Source organism: Protopterus annectens, chromosome 1.part0 (assembly GCF_019279795.1).
Source record: "Protopterus annectens isolate FY-2018-M chromosome 1.part0, PAN1.0, whole genome shotgun sequence".
Lineage (NCBI taxonomy): Eukaryota > Metazoa > Chordata > Ceratodontiformes > Protopteridae > Protopterus > Protopterus annectens.
Window position 1 is genome coordinate 545,133,917 of NC_056725.1, and position 17,204 is coordinate 545,151,120.

The 17,204-nt window shown below is 41.3% G+C and overlaps 1 protein-coding gene across 1 annotated transcript in view; it reads left to right on the plus strand.

The window, feature by feature from the left end:
* The window catches only part of USP34 (ubiquitin specific peptidase 34), a gene marked incomplete in the record, with an annotated part of 5,849,982 nt that overhangs the window by 4,983,562 nt on the left and 849,216 nt on the right, over window positions 1-17,204 (plus strand). Inside the window, 1 exon segment of the mRNA XM_044061224.1 lies at window positions 16,320-16,400. Coding sequence (XP_043917159.1) covers window positions 16,320-16,400 — 81 coding nt within the window.

Here is a 17,204-nt window from a genome sequence, read left to right on the forward strand (position 1 = left end):
CAAAGCATCAAGGTCCATTGATCATGTCATCCCAGGCTGACAGATCCTGTACACCATTCCAAATTTCCTATTCTTTTTATTGTATTCTTAATACTACTCAGATTTACAGAAGCACTCTAAAATTTTCATTTTCCCTTTTCCTTAAATTTTAAATTTCAGAAGTTCATCGCTAATTACTAGGCCAGGTTTCTTAATAGGCCTAACAAATTTCCATCCGAAAGGTGAGAATCGAACACTGTAGTTTGTGTCTGTGAGTCAAACAACTAAACCGTTTAACCAAGCTCTAATCTTTAGCTGTATAAATTATTTTCAATTTTCTTTCTTTTTTCTGTATTTATCCCTTTAAATTTTCTCTTTCTTTTACCAGTAGACAATTTTTTTCCCTCTTACTACCTCCCTACCTTAGTCACTTATTTCAGAACCTTATTCTATGTCGTCTGTATTATTTTTTTCTCATCTAGTTTTCTTCTATTTTTTTACTAATAACATTTCTTCTCTGATTTTCTTTTGTTTCCTTTTCCTTACTCTTATTTTCATTTTTGCAGTCCATCCATAACTGTACAATTTTGTTAAATTTATAGCATTCAGTTCACTTTTTTGCATCAGGTCCCATTTCCCTGCAAATGTAACATTTTCTTTTGCCACAGTTACTCAAATGCCATTCTTTTCCACAAAAAAAAACACACTTTCTGAATTGTCCAACACTCCTGTTCCCCCTCTTTATCTGTTCTGCTTGGTATATGTATAATTTTTTTCTTTTTCTACTTTTAACACAATATTACAATCCCAGCCACCAGTCCATAAGCCCCTTTTGTCATAAACATTTGCAGTGTCCACTGCTTTTTTACATAAAGATTTCAAATGTCCTTTCAAAGTCTCTTTCTACCTCTTTTCAAAATTGCACATGAATCTTTTTTGTTTCCCTGTTAAATGCTTTTATCTCATAAAGATTGCATGGGTTAATCTTCCTTTTTACCATATTCTCCCACGAAAATTTTCCATTGGAAAAAAAGAAAAGGTCTCAAATATAATGTCACAAAGTGTCTCTGTTAATAAGAATAAATGCTCTTAGCTCATGTGCTTTTACACCCAAAGGAGCTACTAAGTTGTCCCACACTTCATTCCTGTCCATTTCTGTCTGTACTTTTAATCCTTGCCACGTACATCTGTTTTTCATTTTCTTCTGCCTTCTTTTGTGCCACTGCACTTATGTCTTATTTTACTTTTTCTGCATATGTTTTCTTTTTCGTCTCACCAGGATTGTGTGGGCATCCTCCATTTGTATTTTCTCCATAATGTCCCCTCAGGAAACATCTCCTTCATTTTCTGGCTCATTCTGCACCACCATTTCTTTAAGTAAATCATCCCACAACTCTCTCGGCTACTGGGTTCTAATTTTACATCCATCATTTGCTGAAACCTGTTTATGAAAACTTTTCTCAGAATTCTGCCCACATTCTCTGGTCTCAGCGTTTGCTTTATCATTAATTTCTTCCACCAGTCCATCATCTACTTCTCTCCATCTGCCTCCCTGTTTCTCTGGGTCGCCTCCATGATTGAAATGGAAGCAGGAAGTGCTCCTCCAAAATGGGTCCTACTCCCTGATGCCCTGACCAGATTTCCCCAGTAGAATAAATACCATTTCTGGTCTCCCCTGAAAAGAAGCTACTTATCCTAGTGGGACTAACCTGGTCAACAAAGGATAAATTAATTATAGTTTTTAAATGAAATCCACTAAATGGCAACGCTAAGGTCTGTTCTGAGCTAGTACAAAATGGAACAAAATACACTGACCCTTCTGACATTGCCAACATTTTGGCTGACAGGTTGAACCTGTCATTGCAAACCCCCCCCCCCCACCACCACCTACAGGGCCTATTAACATTCTAGGGGATTGTGCAAGTCTAATTATTACTGATAAGTTGGTTATCAAGGCTCTATCTAAAGCTAAAAACACTGCCTCCATGAGACCAGATGGTGTCCCAGGCTGTGTCATACGCAAGCTCCAAAAGGAATTAACCCCGCATCTTAATACCCTGTTCAGTCTCAGCCTCTCCACAGGATATGTGCCCATAGAATGGCACATGGCAGTGGTGGTCCAGCTACACAAGGGTGGGGCCACAACTGACCCTGGGAACTACCAAACAATAAGCCTGACCAGTCTGATCTGTAAGGCTATGGAGCGAATCATTATGGAACTCATAAATGGAGAGATTGGGAACCTCCAGTCGCTGGACCCCACACAGTTCGGCTTCGTCAAGGGCAGATCATGCCTCCTGAACCTAGTGGATTTCTTTGAGACAGTTACTCAGGCTATAGATAAGGCAAAGGAGGTACACACGGCTTACCTTGACCTTGCTAAAGCATTTGACACCATTCCCCATTCAGGTATTATTGATAAGCTCACCAGCCTGGGCATAAACCCTTACGTCACAAGATGGATCACAAACTGGCTCTCAGGCACGTCCCATAAAGTAAGAGTAGTGGGATCTATGTCCGAGTCCAGACCAGTAATGAGTGGTGTGCCTCAGGGCTCTGTCCTGGGGCCCCTCCTGTTTGGCATATACTTCTCAGAAGTACAGGCAAGCACGGAAGGGCTGTGGCTGACTAAGTTTGCGGACAACTGCAAACTGGGTGCTATAATAGAGTCTCTGGCCGAAATGGAGATCTGTCAGAAGGGTCTAAATGAGACTGATGCATGGTGTCAAAGCCATGGTCTCAAGCTAAATGCAAAAAAATTCGTAGTAATCCCCTTTGGAAAAAACAGAGTACCCGCAAACTACAACATAGGAGGTAACCCCCTGAAATCTGAAGAAGAAATAAGGGATCTAGGGACCCAAGTAGATAGTCAGCTTTCCTTTGATAACCATGTTGCCAAAGTGGTTAGAAAATCCTTCTATGTGACCCATCTGATATTATTGAAAGGTGTCTAAACTTTTTTTTTTTTAGAAATGCAGCCGCTTCTCTTGTAATGAGAAGGTATGCTTGGTTACATTCCCAGAATTTTTCTGAGGATTTAAAATGTAAGCTTTTGAATACTCCTTTTAAGTTCTGAATTTGTTTTGTCCTGCTGCTACTTAGATTCCCAAGCAATGGGATGATAAAGATAAAATGATGAAAGGGTATCTAGAAAGTTTCATATTCCCAAATTCTCCCCTAGCAAGGTGTGCATCTTCAGAGTGAGGAAGAAACAAAAATCCCAGTGTACCAAGAGGAAATGGCAGGAGGTTAATGTTCCCAAACCAAATAAAAGGGGCTTCTTTCCCAAAAAAGATCATTCCCTTGCTAAAGAATGATTATGCCATGACTCAGGGCATTCCAATCCCATCCTCCTGTCCCTCCTCCCCTGTCCCCATCCCCCAGGCTTTCACTCAACCCATCAGCCTCCCCACAAATAGACGCAGACAAGTGGGTGCTGGGAGAAATCCCCTACACCTGCTAGACCAGATGCATCTTTTTCTCTGGTACTCCTTCACAACTTGTAAGCAAGGGTTATAGAATTAGTTCCTACACCATAAAAAGGCAATGGATTTTACACCAGAATCTTTTTGGTACCTAAAAAGGACATCATATGGAGACCAGTGTTAGATTTGTTGTAACTAAATGATTTTCTGAAAGTACCCAAGTTCAGAATGCTGACTCTGCAGACAGTCCTACCCTTCTTCTGGACCACTGTTTCATGGTGACTTTATATCTGAAGGATGCTTATCATCACATTTCCAATTGCTTCCAACTTCAAGTTGAACTTACAAAAGTCTTGTCTCACACCCTCACAAAGAATTGTCTTCCTGGGATGTATGAGGGACATAGAAGAAAGTGTGACTTTTCAACCAGAAGACAAAGTCCCAGAACATTTTCAGGGATTTCTCTCTTCAAGAAGCTGCTTTCTCAAAAGAGAGTTTCTTAAAATTCTAGTTATCATGGCATCAATGATCCTCATGATACCACTGGCTAGACTCCTCATGAGAAAGATTGGGTGGCACTTAAAAAAATTGTTGGTCCCAGCACCTGCATCCGTTGGTTGGAGTTCTAGGTACTTGTGCTGGATAGTATGAAACAAGAATTGCAATCATGGAGAGAGCAGATTTTTCTCAATCCAGACATGCCCTTTCTCCCTCCGGACCCCAGTTCAGATGGGCTTGTCAGATGTTGCATGGGGAACATTGTCCAGATGAGTTTTAGTGCAAGGTGAATGGAGTCTTTAAGATGCTACAAAGCACACAAATGTCAAAAAAATGTTAGCAGTGATTCAGACCTTAAACGTTCTTCACCACTTATAGCTTCCTGGTCCCTTTTTGTTGGGTGCATGGTAATATCCTCTGTGACAGGTCCCTACTCTAAGCCAGCAATCAAGGAGACTCAGTCCTCAGCACTGACTCCAGGAGGAGCATTCACTAAGAACAAAGAAGGATTCACACAGTATTTTCAGATGCAGCTTGCTTTTCCAAGCACAGTTTCCCTTAAGAGCACACAGGAAGCACGCTCCAGATCTGGGGCTAGACTCTCTTCAGCCTCCAAATGCCACAGTCACTCTTCTGATTCAAATTTCACCTGCTTCTCCAGTTTGGCCTCCAGTTCAAGTGTCTTTAACTCCAGACAGATTTATGTCCTCCGAGGAAAAGGTGAACTGTCCTGTTTCTGAAGACTGCACATCCCCATCACCAGACTGGTTGCTGGGCCATGCTGCAGCTGTCACCAAGGCTGAAATCATTTCCTGATTAGTCAGGTTGGCATGCAGTAGTCCTTCGGCTTCGCACACCTTGGCCAATTGGATCTTGTCAGCTTGCTGTAATTCTGTGCTGACATCCTTGTCTGCTTTCCCTGACTAAACTAAACTAGCAAAAATAAATAAAACTTGTGAAAATGGAATGCTGTATGTTTACTTTGTGACTGCTGAATGTACACACACCTCCAGTAACAACTGCCCATCAACTACTGAAGTTCATTTAATATCCCACCCAGCTGCCACCAATATGTGACGGGTCCCTGACTGATTAAAGAATTACTGATGTTCTTCGTGTTTCACTGTTGCAGTCATTACATTTGGGTTATCTGCTTGCAGTAGCCCTCATTCGACCTGATTATCAAAGTCTTGGGCCCTGCGTCGGTTGCTGTCTCATCATCCATGACGTCAGGTAGTCAGGGATATAAAACATGCAGCAGAGATGCCATTACATCAGTCTTTCTTGCCATGTGGTGCCCGAAGCAGAAGCAGTTCACATGTGCTGGTTCGTTTTCGAGTTTCAGATCCAAAGTCTTCAACTAAGCTAAGTACCCCGTTGGGGATCCATTTTTTTGCTTTAAACCGATGTCAGTAAAAGTTAACAGTTGTATTTCTTGTGGAAAGCAAATAACTCATAAAGATTTTCATTCGTACTGCATTCCTTGCTTAGGCCCAGACCACGACGTACCTCGCTGTCGGTTTTGTGCCTTATTCAAACCTCTTACTATTCGTCGTTTGTTCATTAACGCATCTAAATATTTTGGTACTCTGTTCAATTATACAGAAATGACTTCGGTAAGCCACCTGACTACCGACATTCCGAAAAAACACAGAGACAGACCGCATAGGTCCAAAGCTGCAGACGACGCTTCTCCTAAGCTAATAGCCAGTTCGCCGGTACTCAGCGAGGCACTTTTGCAGCCCCTGATACCTGCTACATCAGATTCGCAGGCCTCTACTGAGACCCATTTGGAGTCCGGTATGCAGCGAGATGCTTCTTAAACTGTGGAACCTGTGGATGCCTCTACCTTGGATGGGTCCGGAGCCGCTGTGCGGGCACCAACTTCTGAGGGTGTATTCAGGCCTACTGACTTGCATATTAAACCGATGCCGTCTTCTTCTTCAAGGCCTAAAACTCGATCCGTGCCTAGAAGACAGACACCCAGACCGCATGGTCAGGCCCCTATGCCTAAAAAACAAATGATAAAGAATGGCTGAAGACCTTATTACTCTAATCAGAGGAAGCCACCCTTCCCCCTCTAAGAGACCTAGGACTGATTTTCCTTCGGATTCTTCTGATCAGGATTCTGAAATTTCTGCTTTTTCTGATGACCAGGATTTGCCCTTGTCTACCTATGAGGATTCTGATGCAGAGGACTCCATTCCCTCTGCTTCCCCTCTAGAGGATTTTTATTTTGGTAAAACCTTGCATACTCTTAGGGAGCATTTTAGCTGGGAAAGCCAGGATTACTCTGGCTCCAAAAAGAGGCTTAGGGAATTCTTACACCTGCCTCAACAGCTATCCCTCCTGTACTGGACATTGTAGAGGATGCCTTCTCGAAATCTAGCCTGGCCCCAGACTCTCTACCTCCTGCTCCCAGAAAACCTGATAGGTTTTACAGGGTATCTGACTCTCACAAGTTCCTCTTTAAAAATACTACTGTGGATCCTGAGACCATTTCACAGGGACCCAAGGGCATTAAGGCTACTACTGCCAAAAATCCTACCCCCTCTGATAGAGATTCCAGGGCACTGGATAGATGGGGTAAGAAGGTATACACTTCTGCAACCTTGGCCATTAGGGCCTTAAACTGCTGGCTTCATATGTTGAAGTATCAGCAGCATATTATTGGATTGTTTAAACAGAAAGTGATGTTGATTCCTGACTATGCTGAAAATAAAGATTTACAGGTTTTAATGCATTCTGCTGAACAAGTTGGAAAACATACTTTGCAATGTGGTTTTGATTCATTAGAAGCATCTTGCAGGGCTTCTGTCACTGGATCTGTACTTAGAAGGCATGCTTGGCTTAAGGCGCAATCTCTGCCAGATCATGTTAAAGCTAAATTACTGGTTGCTCCATTAAACCAAGACCGCCTGTTTGGCAACAAAGCAGAAGAAGTACTTAAAAATATGGAGGAAAAAGCTAAATCTATGCAAACTGTGAAAGATTTTTTGCAAGTACAGCCTCCCAGATATAGTAGGCATTGGCCCTCTAAGAATTGGTCCTTTCCTGCCTCTTCCAGGCCTCCTCAGTCCAAACCCAGATCCAGCAGAACATCCAGGCTTCAATCCCAAGGTACTCACTGGCCTAAGCAGTGGGGGGCTACCACTTCCATAACTGGGAGTAATAAGACTCCCCCCCCCCCCCTATGGAAAATTGTCTCAATGACTTAACTTTAAACCTTCCAAGCCCTACTCAACTGACTGTTCCTTTAGGGGGAAAGATTGCCCTGCATGCAAAAAATTGGGAACTCATTACCCAGGACAAATGGGTTTTAAATATAGTTTCCCAAGGATACAGATTCCACGTCACTCCTTACCAACCCCAAACGGTTGGCCAGACCTACCCCCAAATCAGGGGGCAGTGGCTCAAAAGCAAGTTCTCTCTCTTTTATGCATCAGGGCTATTCAACCTGTCCCAGAAGAAGAATGGGGGCAAGGTTTCTACTCAAGACTTTTCCTGGTACCCAGAAAAGACAATTCATGGCATCCTATCCTGGACCTGTCTATCCGAAACACATTTTTGGATATCCCAAAATTCAAGATGCTAACTCTTCATCAACTGCTTCCCATGCAAGGCAAAATGCCTGGTTAGCAACACTGGATTTAAAGGAAGCCTACCTGCACATCCTAGTAAGGGAATCTTGCAGAAGATACCCAAGCTTCAGAGCAGGCTACATGTACTATCAGTTCTCTGCACTGCCCTTTAGCTTATCTACTGCGCCCAGGGTATTCACAAAGTGCCTAGCTCCAGTCATTGCATTTTGCAGGCAAAGAAATATTCAAATATACCCATATCTGGACGATTGTCTAATTCAGGCAGAAAGCCAGGACATACTATTAAATCATCTGGCATTTGTAAAGAAATTGCTGACGTCTGTGGGGTACACCTTATACGAAAATAAATCACATCTTGTACTCTGCCAACAAATTGTATTCCTGGGAGTGAGCTTGAATACAACTTCCCAGATGGCCTACCTCACGCCAGAGAAACAAGTTCATTTGACAGCCTACTTCAAACTACTGGCCACAAAGACCCAGCTATCTGCAAGGAAAATACTGCAAGTCCTTGGGTTCATGGCCTCTTGCATTCTACTAATTCTATATGCAAGACTGCATATGAGGAAACTACAATGGTATCTAAAAAGCCTATGGTGTCAACATTCTCAGGATCTAGAATCAATGATTCCTATCATACCTTGTCTACAGATGGAGTTCCTTTGGTGGGCAGAGGCCTGTCGCCAAAACAAGGGACTGCCATTCACTCTACCCCCTACCACCCAAACCTTAACAACAGACGCATTAGACTATGCATGGGGGGCTCACTTGGCAGTGCATTCAGGGCAAATGGAACCCAAATCAAATGCACCTGCATATCAGTCAGAAAGAAATGTTAGCTGTACAGAATGCTCTGACAGCCTTCAAGGACCACATTCTTCCAGGACAATTATTGGTAAAGACGGACAACACCACGGTTATGTGGTACATAAACAAGCAGGGGGGAACCCACTCATACCCTTTCTGCAGACTAGCCATGGCTCTGTGGAACACATCCTTGAGCTACCAAGTGCACCTACAGGCTCAATTCCTGCCAGGAAAGCTAAATACACTGGCAGATGACCTAAGCAGAAATCTCATGGACCTACCCAAGTGGAAACAGAAACCAAAGATATTCAACATGTTGAGAAACAAATGGGGGAGCCCAGAGATGGACCTGTTTGACTCCCCCCAGAACTACCAAGTGGACAAATTCTGCACCAAGACTCCGCACAAACAAGCTTAGAAAGTGGATGCCCTGTCCTTCACCTGGAAAAACCTATCAGTTTATGCCTTTCCTCCTCTGCCTCTCCTCTCCAAGATACTACTAAAGATCAAACAGGACAAACCAAGGACAATACTGATTGCACCAGACTGGCCATGCCAACACTGGTACCCCCTCTTGCGCAATGTGTCACTGCTGGCACCATGGCAACTGCCTCAGACCCCAGCCCTGCTGTCTCAGCAGGAGGGCCAGATTCTGCACCCACAGCTTCCAACCCTGAACCTGGCAGCCTGGCTTAATTACCTGATCTCTCCATTACCATCCCTCAGTAAGCAGGTGATGGATGTCATTCTGGAGGCAAGGAGGCCTAGTACTAGAAAATCCTATGCTGAAAAATGGAAAAGATTTTATTCCTGGAACAAAACTCAGGGGATGGGCACAGCAGTGCCCAATTTACTCCATATTCTTCAATACTTATCTGAGATGCTTCACAAGGGCCTTTCCTTTGCGTTTATATCCCGTTATTGAAAGATGAAAATAGCGAATGCTATTTCATCAAACCTAAAATATCTAAACCACATAATATCGAATATTCAGAACAGCGAATGTTTTCCTTGGGAAAAAATTTTCTATTCCGAAACACATACACACAACACAAGCACACCTAAAAAAACATCAATACACATACACTTATAATCCTACAACTAACCCTACACTAAACTATACATACACTACTGTCTATCCGCTTACCTTAACTCTGACCCTAAGGTCTGTCACTATCGCACACTCACCTAACCCGTGCCCTAACCCTAACTCACTTAACCTGCCCCTAAACCTAATTCACCTAACCTGCGCCCTAATCCTAACAACCACACAATGGCACATTTACCTGAACCCAACCCGTAAATCTCCACCACAGCGCTGAAAATAGTGAAGCCACAGAACCGGCCAACTGAATTCTTTCCCTAGGAAAGAATTTGGTGTTCTGCAGCTTCGCTATTTTTATTGTTCGATTAAAACGGGTCGGTATTAGAACATTCGAAGTTTTAAAATTTCGATGTTCTGATATAGACCCTTTTCTTTTCCTTCATCAAAATTCATGCCTCAGCTCATTACAATACAGAACCACCCATCTTCTCTCATCCACTGCTGAAGCAATTCCTCAGAGGGGCCAAAAACTTAAGACCACCCAGGAGAGCCCCTACTCCAGCCTGGGACCCTTAATTTTGTATTGGAAAAGCTCACTCTACCTCCCTTTGAGCCAGCTGCAAATGCAGACTTGAAATTCCTTTCTTGGAAAACAGCCCTCCTTTTAGTCATCACTTCAGCAAGAAGGGTGTCTGAATTACAGCCCTCATGGCAGTGGAGCCTTTCATGCTGACAGGGTGTCCCTCAGGACTATTCCGTCCTTCATGCCCAAGGTGGTATCCAGTGTGGCCCTTAATCAGTCCATTCATTTGCCATTCTTCTTTTCTAACCCACAGAACAAAGGGGAATGAATACTGCACTCCTTGGGCGTGCACAGACAACTTAGATTTTACTTGGACAGGACAAAGTCTCTCAGGAAGTCTGAACAGCTGCTGGTTGCATTTGCTGCAGGGGCAGAGGGGAAGGCCATTTTAAAGCAAACCATTTCTAAATGGATAAGCCATTGCATTCATTTCTGCTATATAAGCACCATGGAAAACCTACCCCACAGGGGATAAAACCACATTCAACCAGGGCTGCATCTACCTCTACAGCCTTTTTCAGAGGTGCTACCAGAGACATCCTAGAAGCTGCTATGTGGAGTTCTGTACATACTTTCACCAAGCATTACCACTTGCCAATTTTTTTCTAAATCCACAGCTGGCTTTGCCACTGCAGTTTTGCAGGGCCTTATAGCTGGTCCTAATGCTATCTTATTTCCTCCTGCTATCCTTAGCTTTGGCAGTATACCCAAATGTGATGACTGCAACAGTGAAACACGGAGAACATAGTACAGCTGTGTACACTTACCATAAATGTAGATGTTCGAATGTATTCACTGTTGCAGTCCTGGTTACCTTCCCTCCAGCCCCCTGACTTCTATTGACTATACCTCTGTTCTTGTTTACTATGCTTAAAGCTTTTTGGTGTATTTGCTTTTTTGTTGGAGGTGTAACCTTGTATATAATTCCTCCCATTATGGGGCCACCTGACATCTAGGGCAAGAAAAAAATAATGTAATGGCATTGGCTGCATGCTTTATGCATTTTTACCAACTCCCAAGGTATTTCAGAAGATTCAGAAAGAATTGCCAAAGATCATTGTGGTGATCCTCTTTTGTCTCAGGCAGAGTTGGTTCTCCCTTTTAATAGAATTGTCCATGGCCAGTTACCACAAACTTCGTGACACCTTGGATCTGCTCACACAGTGTCAGGGGTGACCGGTGCATTCCAACATAGTGTAATTGCTACTGTCAGTTTGGATGCTTCTGACTTGGTACTTTTAGGCACTTTTTCTATGAGTATGTGCAGCAGGTATTGATGTAGGCAAAAGAAGAAATCCTGCAACTAAAAATGTTGTGCTTAGATGTGGAAGAGGTTTTGTAGGTGATATTGGAGGGCCTGGTATGGTGTTTATCCCAATGGTTTTAAAGTAGTTGCGTGAACTACTCAACAATGGCTTTTCTTATGCATCTGTCAGGGTGCATTTTTTTGATCATCTCAGCTTGTCTGCCCATGAATCCCACTGTTTTATCTCTCTTTGTGGTCAAACAGTTTACAAAAGGAGTGTTGCACTTCAGATCCCTTGGAAAGCAATTTACTCCTCCATGGGATTTTAGCTGTGTTCTTGAAAAATTGTCCTTATTTCCGAACCTGCCTTTCTGGCTGATTTGAGGTTCACCAGTTGGAAAACTGTTTTTCTTACTGCTTTGACACTTGCAAGGTGACTATCTGAGCTGTAGGCTCTCATGGTGGGCCAGCCCTTTTTGATTTTCCAAAAGGACAGTATTGGTTTACACACTAATCCTTCTTTCATGATGAAAGTTGTTTCTGGATTTACCCTCAGTCTAGCCATTGTTCTCCCATTTTTTTTCCAGAACTTAAAAGTGAGGGAGAGAAGATTCTACGTACTTTGGCTGTGCCCAGGTATCTCAGGTACTACCTTGACAGACCTGCAAGAAAGCTGAACAACTGTTTGTTTCTTATTCTGGGGATAAGAAGAGTCAGCATGTCTCTAAACAAGTGATTACTCATTGGCTGTCCTCTGCTGCTGTTGTTGTTTTGTATTCCCACCGTGATAAATCTGTTCTGCGCAAGTTTGAGCATTCCACCCCAGCTTTTTATCCTCTTCTAAGGCATATTGGAAAGCGGTGAACTCTTCAAGTATTCTAAATGCAGCAACCGGGTCATCTGTTCATATCTGTACAAAACACTATAAACTGAATTATTTTTGAAGTTTGAGGACAAGCTGTGTGAGGACTATCCTCCAGGGCCTACTAGATACTTATCCTTCCTCCTGCCAGGGTAGGGTAAGCTTTGGGAGTCTACCCACATGCAACTGAGACAGTGTGACTGATGAATATAGTACAGTTGTGCAAGATCTATTTACCTGTAACAGTAGATGTTTGAATTTCACACTGCCTTAGTCGCACCCACTTACCACCACCATCATTTTGTATATAGTTCCATGTTTTCTAAACTTGTGTTGTTGGATGGCTGTGTTTATTTGTATTGGTGTGTTGTGGCTGCGAATTGGTTGTCTTCAGGCAGTTCTTGCTTCTGGTCCTTGTTTCTTCCTACCTGACACTAAAAACAGGAATAAATGACTCCCTATTATCAGGGGTTAGGCATCCCCTAATTGGAGAGGCTTAGTCAATCCCTCATCACAGGGGAATCAGGAGATTCTGAACTCTGGAAAGCTGCTAGTGTGGGTTGCAGCAAAATTCTTTGTGATAAAATTTTTTTGCTCTAGGATTATTGTCAAAACAGAACTCCTTAACTGCAGTTTTCATAAACTCAGGCTTACTGTCCAGATGCCCCATTATTTTGCTGTTTGCACTTTGTACTTGTTCTTCCTGTTGATCTCTAAGCTTCCCCTCCCCTGCAGCTATTTTAACCTTTTAAGTAGCTTTTGTGGCTTTTCTCCCACATCTTTTTTTGGAGTCCTATTAAAATGTCGGCACTCAAAATGTTGAGTGCTGACAAGCCGGGAGGAAAACATCAAAAATCCAGGAAGAGAATGAATCTCAGTGATTGGTCTTCTCCTTTAAACTTTTTTTTCTTTAAATGGGGACAAGCCCTCCACACCCTCCGAACTTTGTACCAACTCCAAGATTGTTATACCTCAGAGAAAAGGGAATATTCCAGGAAGTGACTTCCTCAGACTTCATGACTGAAAAACAGACTTACATGTATTCAGTCTCCATGTTTCAGGATTTGAATGAGCTAGATTCTTAGCTGACTTAAGTCCGTCAAAGCATGTATCTTCAGGAAATGTCTTAGCTGATGCAAATGACTTTTGTTGTGTGAACAGTAACTGCCTTGTATTTATCATTTGAAGATCAAAGAGTTGTTAAAATCTCTACCATTATAGCATGTTTTAACATGCTTCCATTAAACTTGTAAACTCCAGTATGAATACAGTATAAAGTAGTTAGTTGTAGTTAGAGTATAAACTTGATGCAATGGTAAATGTATTTCTTTATAGATTTTAGAAGGATTGTGCTTCTGTGATCTTTGAATGAGACTAGTGCTTATTGACTACAGCTTGTGAGAGATGGAGAGAGACAACAAGACAGAGTGCTTGTCTTAGGAAGCGGTATTACAGTCACTGATGATTTATTTAATGATTGCATGTAGTATTTTGGACTTTCAGGAGTTAAATCTTCACATGCTACAAAATATGGTGCTTGTGAACATGTAAAATGGAGATAAAGAACTCAAGTATTTGAAAAGGTTTGCTCTTTTAATTAAATAATATATTTTTTTCCATTTGTATCTAAGGCATCTGTAATTACTTAAAATGCAAGTTAACAGCAGATACATACTAGTCTTGACAAGAGTACTGTTAGATATCTAGGAGAAATTTAAAACAAATGGTTAATACAATTAAACCATCCTTTAGTTATATTTGCAAAGATAAGTAAAAAAGTTAAATTAACATTTTTAAGCAGCAATTGAAATTTCTTTACTTGGAACTTAACATTTTGTGCCTAATAAAAATTACCAGTGGTACCATATATTCAATGCCATTAGTTCACATGTTATCATCTTTGATGGAGCTACATACAAGAGTGAGATACTTTGACTTTTAGTTTTGCAAAAGAAAGATGTCTTGTTGGTATTACCTTTTGTCATAGAATTTTGATTGTGTTGTTAAATAGTCTCTCTATGAATGTTGCCTCATACAGAAAAATCCTAAAAAAATAATAAATTTGAAGCTTTGTTCCAGAAAAGAATTAACCTGGATGACAGCTTGCAGAATGTTATTTGTGTGAAAGAAAATTTGGCTATAATGTATTTAAAGCTGGTTTTAATATTCCTCAGAGTTGAGTCATAAACCAAAGATTTAGAAGCTAGATCCAGAAGATGCAGTTTGTGTCATGAAGATATTCCTGAGCAGTTTGACCTGATAGGTCAGAACATTCTAGATGGAATATATTAGACTTTAAAAGTTTTGCCAGCATCCGATACATGGAATGTTCTGATCTGTGTGCCATTTCAAAGTGCTCAGGAATATCTACAGATCACAGATTTTATCATTTGGATCTAGCTTCTATTTGTTTTGTTTATGACTCAAGACACTTGCTCTTATTGTCATTGACTTAAATTTGCCTTCAAGCTGAAGTATATTTTATGGCCATCAGGGATTGAGAGAAGAATGTAAGTTATTCATTTAATGTCTATAGTGAGGAAGCTGATTGGTTGTTACTTGATTTGTGTGTCTAAATTAGATTGTACTTACTGAAAAACATTCTTACCATTGGAACATCTGTATTGCCCAGTCTGAAAGTCCTTCCTGGGAAGGTGTCTGTGTGGTGGTCTTTGAGGCTGTTGCCAGGTTATATTATACCATCCTGAAGATTGTACATCTGGCAAGTAGTACAGTCTTTTTGTCCATTTACAGAAAAACACTGTGAAGGAGATATTTACCGAGTGTCCTCTTATGTGTCCCCTAGAGAGAGGGCTAAACTTTAGTTTAATTGAAATCTTTCACCTTCTTAAGACTACACATAAGTAAATTGCAGAGTACTTCAATATTAGAGAGAAGGATTTAATTTCTTTAATGCTGTTTAACTTTTTGCTGGTTGTCTATGGTAATTTCAGACTGTGAAAAGCATCCTTGGCTGTGGGGCTTTTGATATTGCTTGTTAGCAGTGAGTAATGCTATATTTTCTGCTGAAGTGAGTTCCATTTCTGTAGAAAGTTGATATAAGAGTCTGATTTTACTATTTTATCTGCTTTTTTTTTTGAAGTGCATTTGTGTTAGTGACCCTAATTTGGAGTTTCCTGATCAGTTGTTAGAAAGAAATCGAATGAAAAATGTTGACTTGCATCTTCAGTCCTCTAAGAACCTCCACAATAAATTACATTAGATCTAGAAGAGTCTTCTTCTTCTTTCGGCTTTTCCCGGTTAGGGGTCACCACAGCGGGTCACCTGCCCACTCATGATTGGCAGTGGAGTTTTATGGTGTCGAGTTGCCAGCCTGGTGCCCAACCTTCCACAGAAGGCACACACATGCACACACTCACACCTAGGGCCAATTTAGAGTGTCCAGTCCACCTACAGCATGTCTTTGGGATGTTGGAAGAAACCAGAGCACCCGGAGGAAACCCACGCAACCACAGGGAGGACATGCAAACTCCACACAGAAGGCACCCCAGCCGAGAGTTGAACCGGAGAACCTCTTGCTGTGAGGCGGCAACGCTACCACTGCACCACCATGGCCGCCCTAGATCTAGAAGAGTCTATTGGACAATTTTAAGGGATGTAAAGTTAAAAATGTGGTTCTGGTTGAGCTAGCCTGCTACAGCTGTATTATCATTGGCTTGTCCCCCCCAGCATTCTTCCAGATCATCTGAACACTTTACCTTTTCTAGTTATTTTAGGAGAATGTGAAGGAGCAGTCCCTTAAATTGCTGTACCTAGTTAAGCTGTGTGAAAGATGTGTTGGAAAGGTGGGGTTAAAAAAACTTTCCACTGATCAATAGACATAGTGAACTTTTCAGACTTCCATTGTAAGCATTGTCTGAGATTACATATAAACAGTATTTTATGTGCTTTAAAGTATGATCCCTCAAGACTTCTGCACAAATCTCAGAGCTTTGTTTTCTCATAAACAACATGATCTACCTTTGGAGACATTTTCTATCCTTTGTTTTCCTTTGGGTCACAAGTTTGCTTTACATACTGAAAAAGGCAAGGTCAAAGCACATGAAAAGACAGCAGGCGTTTGCATTACTGAAGAGCTGTCAGGTTTTCATGAGATTAACTAAAGTTTGATGACACTAGTTTCTCTTTGTTTTTAAAGTAGTAAATATTACTAAATGATAGCCACTTACAACAGAGTGCAGTACTTCTATGTATATTGAAGAGAGGGGCTAGAGAAAGAGCAAGCTAAACATTTTGCCTGTTTCTTTGCAGTGGTTTCTGGATCATATGGCTGATGATGACTGGTGGCCTATGCAGATTTTAATCAAATGTCCCAATCAGATAGTGAGACAGGTGAGGAGTGTTAAGAGTTTCAAGTTCAGCAAATAATTTTCATTGATTTGCCTAATAAGGTTTTCTTACTAATATGTGCATCAATGTGCATTGCTGTATAGGCTGTTGCAAGTTACTGAGTTGATATGATTCAGCACTTGTTTTGTTTTTTTCTTTGTATTTTACTGCAATACAGTGAACGTCTCTCTTGTGATGCTGATGCTTCCTAACTGCTGACATTTTTGTAACTGACTCCAGCAATCTGTTAAATTTTTATTTTGTTGTCTTGATAAATGTGTTTTTTAAATTACTTCTCTTTTTGAATTGTGTACCTTTTAAAAAATTTATATCTTGAAACACTTCCATGTCTAATAAGTTTAACCTAACAATGATGACTGTTTTATGAAAGGAACCAGATTAATGTAAACTTAATCCTTCTTTTAAGATGACAGGTCATCAGAGATCTATCATATAGAAAGTGAATGTTTGGAGCAAGCTTTGGTAAAAGTCAGAGATGCAAATTTTGCTTATCCACTCAGTGGGAAGAATGAGAGATAATTTTAGGGTGCTCTCCAGAGCTCTCTGGCAGAAATGGGGTGCTGCTAAAAGCATAATGAAACATTTAGTGTGTAAGAAAAAGGGATGAGGCGGGGTCACAGAGATGGTATATCTGGAACTCTGGGTTGCATGGGTTCAGGATTTGCAAGATCTAAATACCTGTAGTGATCTAGCTGAAGGACAGAAATTAAAATAGGCTAATCTAGAAATTTTAAACCTATAGATAAAAATAAGAGAGTTCTAAAAGCTTAGCTTACAGTAAAGATG